This window comes from Strigops habroptila, chromosome Z (genome assembly GCF_004027225.2).
Source record: "Strigops habroptila isolate Jane chromosome Z, bStrHab1.2.pri, whole genome shotgun sequence".
NCBI lineage: Eukaryota > Metazoa > Chordata > Aves > Psittaciformes > Psittacidae > Strigops > Strigops habroptila.
The window spans coordinates 32418877-32430927 of NC_044302.2; the positions used below are offsets into that span (position 1 = coordinate 32418877).

The 12051-nt window shown below is 38.2% G+C and overlaps 1 protein-coding gene across 10 annotated transcripts in view; it reads left to right on the forward strand.

Annotated features, from left to right (window-relative positions):
• Window positions 1–12051, forward strand: part of PAM (peptidylglycine alpha-amidating monooxygenase) — a 136094-nt gene that overhangs the window by 73692 nt on the left and 50351 nt on the right. For all 10 annotated transcript variants that reach the window (XM_030511385.1, XM_030511393.1, XM_030511391.1 and 7 more), the window contains 3 exons: window positions 1357–1444; window positions 8090–8175; window positions 9856–9939. In XM_030511385.1, coding sequence (XP_030367245.1) covers window positions 1357–1444; window positions 8090–8175; window positions 9856–9939 — 258 coding nt within the window. The remainder of the gene's footprint in view (window positions 1–1356; window positions 1445–8089; window positions 8176–9855; window positions 9940–12051) is intronic.

Consider the following 12051-nt stretch of genomic DNA (forward strand, 5'->3'; position numbering starts at 1 on the left):
TTTTTCTCTGAAGACTGAGAAACGTTTAGGGTTTAGGTGTTTACATGTTCTGCACCAGATTTTTATAGGATGTGGTGACCTTTCCAGTGATCACTGTGCTTGAGTACCTGTCATTAGAAAGCATAATAAAGTCTGATCGCTTGATGAGCGAATTAAAAAAAGAATAAAATCAAAACTTGTTCTGTGAACATAAAGTTTGCCCATGATAGCATTGCTTACAACCCAAGGTTAATTTTAGCAATGTACCTTTTGCTCCTATGAAATGAAATGGCTGTGAGATTAATGTTTAAATGATCTCGATGAGTGAGATTAATTTATGATTTTTCAAGAAAATGTCATTCCAGTTACATTTTAAAAACATATTGTGATTTTGTTCTTCCACCTTATGTTTGATTAATGTTTATGAATGAGTAGCCAAACTGGAAACTAGATTGAATCTTTAATGATATGCATGTTGATAAAACTCTTTTTTTCACTATGGTGAGCTGTAGTAGAAGATAAAGAGTGCTCTACAGACACAAGAATTGAGTCTGACAGCAAGCCACCCAGCCAAGAAACGTGAAGTTTATAAGTGTAACACCCAGTTTGTCATCTTCACCCTCATGTTCATTCACATGGGTGACTAGTAAATAAATGTGTCTTTTTCTTACTGACTCATAGTGAGTCCCTGTCTGTCAGATTGTGCTGTATGAATAAGATGGATCCTATTAAGTTCAGCAACACAAATTGAAAGAATTAGATGATTAATTACTTTTTGTCCATACGTGACTCTGAGACACTATGGGTTTGTTACTCTAATATGGCATATATTAACTTCCCTATTACCAAGTAATGATGATTTCACTGTATTGAAGGCCTCTAATGTCTCCTTAATCTGCCAAACTGTTGACATTGATATGTTGATAAATTTCTTCAAAGTTCATTCCTTTATAGGAAAGAAAGAATATTAACTTTATATCACTGAATTGTTATTTATGAAGATGAACTTAGAAATTAATTCTTTTTAATACATTGCTTAACTAGACACTGTTAATATTAAACTGATGTCATGTTCTCTTCATTCATGTTTCTCCTGGAGTTCATAATTTAAAGTAGTACTTGATCAGGAAAGTAAATCAGACTTTATTTAGATTGATATCAATACCAAAACTGTTACTGTTTTAGCCTGGGAGACAAGCTGTTGAATGGGAATATAAGGAAAGCTTGTAAGTGGAAAGCAGAAGGTACATGAATGAGTGGGCACATACATGCCTATTTCTAGTATTACAGAGAAAAAATGGTACAAAATGCTCTTGCTTATGTAACTTATGGTGAAAGTAAGGTTAGATTATTTGTTATTAACATTTTGTTTTTCAGTTGACTTTAAGCCTCATGCCAGTATGGACACTGTCCATCACATGTTACTCTTTGGATGTAATGAACCCTCTTCTACTGAAAATTACTGGTAAGAATTGCAGTTTGCCTTTGTTATTTTAGCTAACTTTTCATGTGTTATTTGCTTCTACATAAATCTTTTCCTGTGTCACAATTTCTTGGTAAATTAGAAAAATTTAGAAGGAAGAAGAAATGTATAACATTCTGGATTTTCCATACTTAAAGGTGTTTATTTTTCTTTTTAACTAACTACTCTGTAAAGTGGAGAAAAAGATGTGATTTCTGATTCTTTGTGATGAACTGACTGTCTCCAAGGAGGAGACAGGAGCTGTAGTAGGCAGAGTGCAATTGGGTACCAATAAATCTAGGTTTCTTCTATAGTTGGCTGCTTTTTTGTGTATGAAGAAGTGTTCTATCAGGTGTCCGGAAGGAAACTGAGTAACAGGTAGGCTGAAGAATATTCTTTCTGTTAAGTGGTTTGGTAGTTGACTTGCTCTTCAAAATCAGGGCAGAGGGAAGCTCTCAATGCCACTAAAATAGGTGTAGGGAACTGGAGTGAAGAGAATGTGAAAGTGGGTGGAAATGAATGGTCTGTCCAGTAATTTTGCAAGTTTTCTCCAGGTTTTCAATAAAGAGCAGATTTTGCTGACCCTGCAAAGCCTATGACTTACTCTGCTCTGTAGAACAATTTTAATTTAGATTTTCTGCTCAGGTTGCATAATTGTTGCAAATCACAATTTATCTTTTAAGTATTTACCAAAAAAGTAACTAGTGCTGGAAGTTAGAGCTAATAGTATAGTGCAATGTATTTTCCACAAAAAAAAAGAAAGAAATTAATTTAGCATTTCAGATAATCTCTGCATGTTTTCAGAGATGATTTGAGCAATATTTTAAGCGTACAACAAACATTCATCAAAAGTTTTATCTCCCTTCTACCTGTCAACCAGCAATTTTAATAATGAAAATGTTGTAATCTTGTCCTGCAAGAAAAATATACGCTGAAAAAGTTCAGACAGAAGTAAAACTATGAAAGCACAGAATTTCTATTAATTTCTTTTTCCAGCAGATAGTTTTTTCTGTGTTCTTTTTATTGTATCTTAAATGTCACAATGTACTTTTTGAATAGTTTAATATGAAAAATATGGCAAAAATATGGCAAAAATATCCCATTGTGGCCTTTTAAAACCAGTTTACATCTTGCGAGTCACAATTAAAACTGAGTAGATTTTACTTGTAGTTTCTTGGATTTATACGTCTGGAAGTAGTTTTGTTGGAGCCTTGAAATAATCCATATGTGATAGAAAAGTATTGTTATAGATTGGTCAGACTGTATAATCTGTCGTCTTGGAGAGGAACTATGGCCCAGCAGAAGAGCACCAGTGGCAGTCTGTGTGGTGTGGCAGCTAATGTTGCTTTTGGTTTTGATTGCTGTACTTAACAGCTACCTGTCAAATGATGAAGCATGTAATTAGTTGTGGTGGCTTGATATTGGTTGGATGTCAGGTGCCCACCGAGCTGCTCTATCTCTTCCCTCCTCAGCTGGGGCGGGGGCAAAAAATAAGATGGAAAAAAAAATTGTGGGTCATGATAAAGGCAGGTTAATAAAGCAAAAGCAAAGGTTGTGCAAGGAAGCAAAGGAAAACAAAAGATTTATTCTCTACTTCAGCAGGCAATCTCCAGCCACATCCCTGGAAGTAGGGCTCCAGTATGTGTAGTGATTGCTCCAGAAGACAAATGTAATAATGAATGACCCCCTGCCCCTCTTTCTCTTAGCTTTCTATGCTGAGCAGACATCATGTGATACGGAATATCCCTTTGGTAGCTTGGGTCGGCTGTCCTGGCTATGTGCCCTCCCAAGATCTTGCCCACCCCCAGCCTACCGTTAAGGGAAAATGTCGGACAGGCAGCCTTGATGCTGCTCAAGCACTGCTCAGCAGTAGCCAAAACACTGGCATGTTAATCAACACCTTGCTAGCTACCAAAACACGTCACTCTGAGGGCTGCTGTGGGGAAGAATTAACTCCACCTCAGCCAGATCCAATACAATAGTGTTGTGTTTAAATATGATCGTTCCAGTTTATCATGTGCAGGTTTTGATTAAAATCTTGCCTTTTTTTTGTGTGTAGTTCCTGAATTGCAGTGTTTGCTTTACGTTCTCAAAATAAAAGCTTTACATGCAGTGTCTCATAATTTCACATCCTTGTTGCTGCAAGAGTTTGGAGCATTTCATCTTGCTCTGCCCATGGCTATCTGCAAGGCTAGAATGATGATCATGTCTGTTCTACAGCTGCATTTATGCCTGTTTGACATATTTACATAAGCTCACATAAATGCCCCTTTGCTATGTATCCATGTGTGTATATAATTAATGTAGTATGTATGTGTGAAGACATATGTGTGTGTTTACATATAAATGTGTACATCTATAAATGTCTATGTTGTAAGCATGTTCATTTAAATGTTCAGGTATGTAGAAACTGTTGCATATGTTTGCAAGTCATTGCAAAGAGTACATATAATTTAAAAGCAAGTCTTTTCCGACTAGTTTACATATGCTAGAGTCTTTCAGCCACTAGCGCTAGTTTTGTTAAAGTAGGTCTAATGACTGTGTATAAATGATGAGATGTGTTCAGTGGGTTTTTTTATGATTATTTGTGATTTTTGTTACCTGCAGACTAATAAGTGGTGACTTCACTTGGTCTTCCATCTCCTAGGGACAGAATGATTGTTTGAGAACTGACATTTGAGGACACCACTATAAATCTTGTTTAGCAAGGATCATTCCCTTACAGTTTACATGATGAACATTTTTACATAGCCAGTTTTTATTCAATTAAGGTATACCATATTAGGTTTTTTGCCTTACTGTAGTTTCTTCATTGAAATTCTGGGCAACATTACTCAAATGGTTTGTAATCAGTTGAAAGAGCATTGAAATGTACTAGCTCAAGAACTATTTTTCATGCCATCATGGACTAGGTGTATTATGGAAAAATAGTCCTTTAGGAGCAATCAGAATGCAAGGGCAAAATTGATTTGCCTGAGGCGTGAAGTTTTATTCAGGCCAGTTTTGAATGTGGAAAAATGGGAGAGGGAAGATACAGCATCCAGATAACTCTGTTGGGATTCGCTGCCCTGTGCCCATAACAGTGCTGAGGCAGAATCTGAGGTGCCACTCTGGCCTGGTGGGTTTTCTGGTGACTTGATGCTACTCATGCAAATACCCCTTGCTACCTGAAAGGCTGTCTGACGGTGTCTAATGGGGAACAGAGGTGCTTCTCCCTTCTTGAAATACCCAGGCCTTTCCACAGAAATAAAGCAGGATTCCAGGGCTCATTTGCTCAGGTTGTGCTCAGTGCACCAAAAAAATGGTATAGCTGCTTCTGTTTCTTGATCATAATAGCCCTAAGAACAGTTCAGCCGCTACAACAAGAAGTTTTGCCTTAGCTGATAAACCGTGCTGAAATCAAAGTAGCATGCCTGACCCGATTCATCAGAAGTTCGGATTCTCCATAGATAGGCAAGAATACACTTGAATGATTTAAAAGAAAATGTTGAATTATTCAGAACTTCTGAGTCTTCTGGCAAGACAGGTCTCGCACTGCATCAAACCTAACACTGAAATGAGCTCTCTTGAATAAGATGTTTCACAGCCTTTATTTTGAGATTAGGCAGGGCAGCTTGAAATAGTTACCTAATCTAAATAAATGTATAAGCACAGGTCTTAGGTAACCACCCAATAATTCTTCTGCTTCTGCTGGCAGGAGACCATGGTTTTGGAAGCTTGTGACATCAGTAGTTCAGTAAAAGTTGCAAAAGATGTCAAGACTGGTTCAGTGAAATACTTGTATTTCACTGCTTAGAGGACAGTGGAAACTGTAAAAAATTATGTTTCCGAGTGTAGTTTCTGACCACTGTCACTGCCTCAGAGTGTTCTGCACTGTTCAGCTCAAAAACTAAAAATGATGATTTTTCTTGCTCAATCATCTCAATTATCTTTTTTTACAGCTCTTGGTTAGAATCAAGAAGTTGAGTATAATAGACAAAGAAGAAAAAAAAAAAAAGTTATTTGTTTTCCTAAGCAATGCAAATGTCCTAAAAGGATAGCCAAATACTGGTCTTGCTCACATAGTGAAATATTTCAGTCAAAACCCCAGTGCCATTAAAAGACCCAGCTCCTGAACTTACCCAAAATTGAGCAGAATGGCTTTGGAAAGTCCAGGGGAGTTTGTAAAAAAGCAAAGATGTGAGAAGCAGTTAGCCATCTCTGTTTCCACACTTTCCCTGCTCCCTTGACCGCCACATTTTGGTCACAGTCAAAATAAGTTTTTAGTACAATACTGTGTAGTTTGCAGTTATAGTCCATTTTTAAGGTATTCCTTGCTGCTTATTCTGCTAAGAAGCTCGTTATTTTTTCCATGTAAAGAAGCTATGAACTGCAGTGATTGTTTATTTTTTCTTTGTTTGTAAATGTATACTTTTTACTACCTTCCTGCTTTTAAATCTGTTCACCAGTTATCTTAACTCTTCTTTGTAGTCTCCTCTAGGTTTGGTTTTTTTCTGAAAGCTTGATGTTTCAAGAACAGTGTCGTTGGCTACATGTGAGGGTTGACCATTTTTAAAGCATAGTGAAAGAGTAATGTATTTCATCTTCCTTCACTGAAGTATTCCCCCTCCATCAGCCAGCATCTCAGCAGGAAAGTTTGGAAAACAGGCTTGTGCACTTTTTTGCCTAGCTTATGTGGTTCTAAAAACTACTGTGGTATAAACGAAGGCTAGCTGGCCCAGAATGTGGTGGTAAAAGTGTGGCTGTGCTTGTGGTTTCTGCTGTTGTTCCTCCTAACCAATCTCTTCGATACATTTCCAAACCAAGTAGCTCAATACCTGGTTAGATCCCTTTGGGATTTTTTTAGATTGTAGCAGTTGAAAGCTGTGCAATTTTTACCTGCAGCTGCACGAATCATTTCACTTAATCTTTAAATGAGTTTTGCTTGTCCACTGGGACATGTTTGAAGGGGAAGATGACCAAACTACTAGCTGTGAAGGTCTAGACATGTTATGAGCAACGTTAATGAAAAGAAAAAAGTGGCACATTCCCTTTTCTCTTGGTAGTCTGATGATTATGGCAACGCTTTCTGTTAAGAGGAAAACACAGCAGCTATGTTGCAGTAAGGCTTCCTGGGATCCCAGAAACGCATAATGTTTCACAGAGGTGGTTTTCCATGTGCCAGAAGAACTGATTATTCCTGGGAGAGCAGCCTGGAAAGCATCATCATCACTTGTTCTGGAAGGTGGCAAATATGGCTCATGCATCCTCAACAAAAATGTTACTGAACCTGCATTCACTAAAAGTCGTGGTCTTTTATGTTTTTATGCTCCTCCTCACACTGTGTGAGATTATTTTCCCCAGGATTTAAGGTGACTGAAACTGCACTTTATGTGTAAAAACGTTTTCCCAGGTCTTACCCAGATTTCCCAGGTTTTACCAGCAGAATAAATAGAGAAGGGGCTATACCATTTTATTTTGGATTGAAGTCTTTGCGTGGGTATCAGCCTGCTTGGATCAGTTGATGTAGTCTGGATAGTTTGAGGTTGAGGCTTTCTAGATGTCATACCTATGTGTGCCGCACCTGCGGAATTACTTTCACACTGTGCTCAGTGGCACGATGCTCTGCCAGTGAAGAAGGTACAAATACACTCTAAATAGCCCTTTTCTCTAATAGAGGATTGAGAAGTGCTTCTGCGTGGGTGTTTGGAAAGCCTCTCAGGGATCCTTGTTTGTTTATATCATCCTGTAACCTACACCTACATGTAGCAGTCTTGGCTGCGGTCCAGGTACATTATGCTGTCTGTACAACTGTTTCTGACTGGCCTTTTGCAGATCTGGTAGTGTCTGCAGTTCAGGTTTATTAGGTTTTGCAGGTTCAAGGTATCTAGAGCTTAAGAGTCTTTGGGAGTTTTTAACATTCCACCCTTAGTGTTGCCTGCCAGGTGTTGCAGAGGCTAGGGACAACTCTGGAGCTCTCAGTTATTGTAAGTATTTGTGACCTGTTTGTGGTCTGTAACTTTTTTGTTTGTTTGTGTGTGTGTGTATGTGTGATTTTTCTGTTTATGGAAAACAAAAAGTTGTGCAGTGGAATAAAATTAACTTAAAGCAGTGAGCTTGCAGTAAGTACAGGGAAGAAGAGCATGAGTGCCTCCTACCAGCTGATCCATATATAGTTTCCTTTTTTTTTGTCGATGATTGTTCAATTAGTTTTAAATATCAAGTTTGACTTAAATCTGTGATGTCTTACGTGTTTCTTTCTGCTTTGCACACAAGTCCAGTCCCTCTGTGTAAAAGTGGCAGCCGTTGTCTTTTTTTGGCGCTTGAGCTAACAGTGCTAGAAATTTTCATATCATTCATTCTCACAAAAGGTTCGTTTATTTTTACTTCATCACTGACTACTGGTCTGATAGGGACTACCAGAACTCTCTATGGTTTTGACCCTATTTGCCTAACAGTATCATAAGGCGGAGGGGGGAAAAACAAAAGAAGATGAAGGATCTAATGATAGCTGGGAAAAGAGTCTACATTAAAAGAGCTTAATCAACATACATCCAAAAGCACATAGATCTTAAAATTAGTGGTTTTGCCTGTAATTCACCTGCCCTTTTCTGATTTAAAAATTAAAAAAATCATATTCCCTTTTGTTTTCTTCCCCCGTGTTTTTAGGGACTGTGATGAAGGAACATGCAAAGACAAATCTAATATTTTGTATGCTTGGGCAAGAAATGCTCCACCCACCAGGCTACCCAAAGGTACTGTGCCTTTAATATGAAGTTCTTGTGTGCCAGGGGCAAGGGAGAGAAAGGGACGTGGAAATAAGCACCTGGCATATATAGGAACCTTGTATAATATTTTTATTATGTCTAGTCAAAACTGTATAAACATCAACCTCATATACTATAAATAAACTAGCTAAAATTCTTGGGTTTGGGGTTTTTTTCATCCTATTTGCTATAACATTATGGGTTTCAGTAGGGGGGAAAAAGGCTAAGGTAGAGATAATGGTCATAATATAATGCTTCATTTTTATATAGCATTAATCTTGCATTTCCTACAGTATGTTATTGGAAGGGTACTGTTTATCTTTCAGTAGCACACACACGGCATTAAAATATTTTTGTGTGTTTTGGGAAAGAGCAAACAAGTTCAATCTCAATATTGATTTTTTTCTGTGTCTTAAGTATGCTTGACATCTTTATGTACTTTTCATTTCTTCAGGCTTTGATGTGCTTGAGCAACATGTTTACATACCCATTTTGTTGTATGATAGATGACTATGCTGAATTCTGTCAGAATTTTTTAAGCTGGTTGTAGTGGTATGTCTAGAAGATAGAGAAGTGGTTCTTTCTAATAAATGCTAAAGGTCCTAGAAATACCTATCATCTATACAGCCTTGGTCTGAAAAGACTCTGAATTATACACATTTTTTTATTTGATCTTTTACTGCCGCTTTTCATAACTAGGAGCAGTGCACCTCATGAAAAGGTTTATTTTTACTAATCCGTTTATACACTTACCAGCACAAATGTTATTTGATTTGGTGATCAGAATGTCAAGTAAGAAAATAATTTTGCTTGGAGGGTTCTATGAAAGCTTTGCTGTTAAACACCAACTAGTAACAATTTTCTTGTCTGTAAACTGTCCATAAATACAAGGTTTGTGGAAAGGGTTAGTCTACATGTGTGTGCAGAGAGGCTGCAGTCCGATTTATAAAGCAGGCTTTGGTATGGGCAGTGGGATTCAGTAACCAAATAAGAAGAAATTTCTTTCTCTGCTTCTTTTAAGAGTGTTTACTCTAGAATCAGTTCAGAGAAATTCCTATTGGTCATATTTCGCAATTTCATTATTTCAAGTTAATTCTTAATTCTGTTTTCTTCTGTGCCTGTGCTTACTTCTGTCAGTAAGTAACATAGCTTTGTAATTTCCTCCGGATTTTTTCTGCATACAATACTAATTTATGTAATTAATGTAGAAAAATATTTTACTGCAGATCTTTATATCTTTTCATTCTCAGTGTGTTCTTAGTAAGTCAGTGTTAATCAGTTTGTACCATTAAGAGGTAGCATGAGAAGTGAGTTCTGCCAAATCCTACAAAGATGGCAAAGCTTGATAATTTAATTAAAAAAAAAATAAATATATATATATAGTGGTTTATCTGTATTCATATTCTTGGATTGAGAGAATCCTTTGCTTAAAGCAGGTATCTGTTTATTAATACCTGTTATAGTCTTAGCTTCTTAGTCTATTTGGGAACATGTGTCGGTCGTTTTCCTGGTTTTCAGGACCATGTTTTCTTCACTGTTGTCTCAGTGAAACTTTTTACCACTTCATTCTAACCCATTACAGTGATTTATATTTTTAGATATGCTCAGCAGTGGTGAACCGTCTTATGCTTTATTGCTTCTGAAAACAATGCATTTTCCTTCTCTTAGGTGTTGGATTCAGAGTTGGAGGAGAAACAGGTGGCAGATTTTTTGTGCTCCAGGTGCACTATGGGGATATTAGTGCATTTAGAGGTATGTTATTTTGGAAATTTGTTCTGGAAGTTATATGAGTTAAAGCATTGAAAATATTTACATTACCTGTAGAAAAGAATTTTCTTGTGAGGGTCAATCACAGAGGTAAAGATCAGTGAGCATACTTATAATAAAGTTCATCTATTAACTTGACTTCTTTATAAACTTGCTCTATCTCTGTAAATATTTAAAAGGTGAACAGATTTTTTTTTCTTCAAAAAATATAAAGCAAATGACATAAAGTAAGGAAGAAGCAATAATGTGAAGTGTAGGGAGAAGCTTGGTTTTCCCTGTATAATTCAGTTCTCTGAATTCGGTTTTCTTTAAGAAAGTTGAAACCAGTACTGTGAACACCCTTAACCTGTCACCTTACTTGAATAGCTGGTGAGAAAGATGACATGCAGCAGCCAATCACTGTATCTGTGTTTGGAAAAAGTTGTAACTAGTGGATGGTGTCTTTTCATATTAAAAAAGAAATAAGCACTCACTTTAAGCATGGCAATATGCTTATGTTGTCAGTGAGTGTTTCACACAACCACAGAATGGCTAAGGTTGTGTGAAACCTTCTTGAGCGTCCATCCACTCCCTGCTCAAGAAGGGCAAATGACAGCCAGTTGCTGGGACCATATGAAGGTGGATTTTGGATATCTCTAGAAGTGCCTGTGCCCATCCTCAGTCACCCTCACAGTAAAAAAATATTTCCTGATGTTCAGAAGGAACCTCCCGTGTTTCAGTTTGTGCCCATGGCCTCTGATTCTGTCACTGGGCACCACTAAAAAGAGCCTGGCTATGTCTTCTCTACACCCTCCCTGCAGGTGTTTTTGTACATGGATAAGATTCTTCTCCGCCCCAATCTTTCTTTTCTCCAGGCCTAACATTTCCAGCTGTCTCCTCTTAGGAGAGATGCTCCTGTCCCCTCACCATCTTGGTGGCCCTTCCTTGGACTCTCCAGGACATCCATGTCTCTCTCATACTGGGGAGCCCAGCCTTGGACCCAGCACTGCAGGTGTGGCCTCACCAGTGCTGAGTAGAGGGGAAGAATCACCTCCCCTGACCTGCTGGCAGTAGTTTGGCTGAGGACACTACTAGGCTTCTTGGCAGCAAGGGCACATCGCTGGCTCATCTTCAGCCTGGTGTCCACCAGGACCCCCAGATCCATTTCTGCCAGGCTGCTTTCCATCTGGACTGCTCCCAGCATGTTCTGGTGCCTGGGGTTGTTCCTCCCCTGGTGCAGGACTTTGCACTTCCCCTTGTTGACAGCCTGAGGTTCCGGGCCCATTTCTCCAGCCCGTTCAGGTCCCTCTGGATGGCAGCACGACTCTTTGGTGTATCAGCTGTTCCTCCCAGTCTGGTGTCACTGGCAAACTTGCTGAGGGTGAACTCTGTCCTGTCATCCAGGTCATTAATGAAGATATTAAACAGGACTGGACACAGTATTGACCTTTGGGGTACACTGCTAGTTACCATCGTCCAAGTAGACATTGCACCACTGATCACCACTCTCTGAGCCTAACCATTCAGCAGATTTTCAGTCCATCTCATTGTCTGCTCATCCAGCCCATACATTATAATATTGGTTTAATGAAATTTGGATTTCATTAATACACATTGAGATATTGATTATCTGTGACCTTGGGGGACAAGATTAATTGTATTTATTTATTTATTTACTTATTTATTTATCTTTAATGTTGTGTGTTGTTCTTTAAACCTAAAATGTCTTGTTTTGACATCTTTGAGATGCATGAATTCTTATTTCCACTCTGTGAATCACATCCTGTGTGGCGGTTCTGGGTTAAGGCCTGTCTGACCTTCAAGAGCAAAAAAACCTGTGGGTCGTCATTCTCTTGGAACTTCGTTCTGTTACATTACTGTGTAGGATTTAAACAAGAATGTGAAGATCCTCATGGGCTAAGTGATAATCAACAAGTTGGACTTGAAAGAGGGAAGGAAAAGTAAGCTGGGTAATAGCAAAAAAATAAAGGAGGAACATGCCTTACAGCAGTAGTTTGAGCTACACTTATGGCCTCTGAACCCTTCTGTGGTACCATGGTAAGTGATCAACAACTTGTAATTGGTTTGGACAAAGAAGTTAGCCTGTAGCTGGTAGCT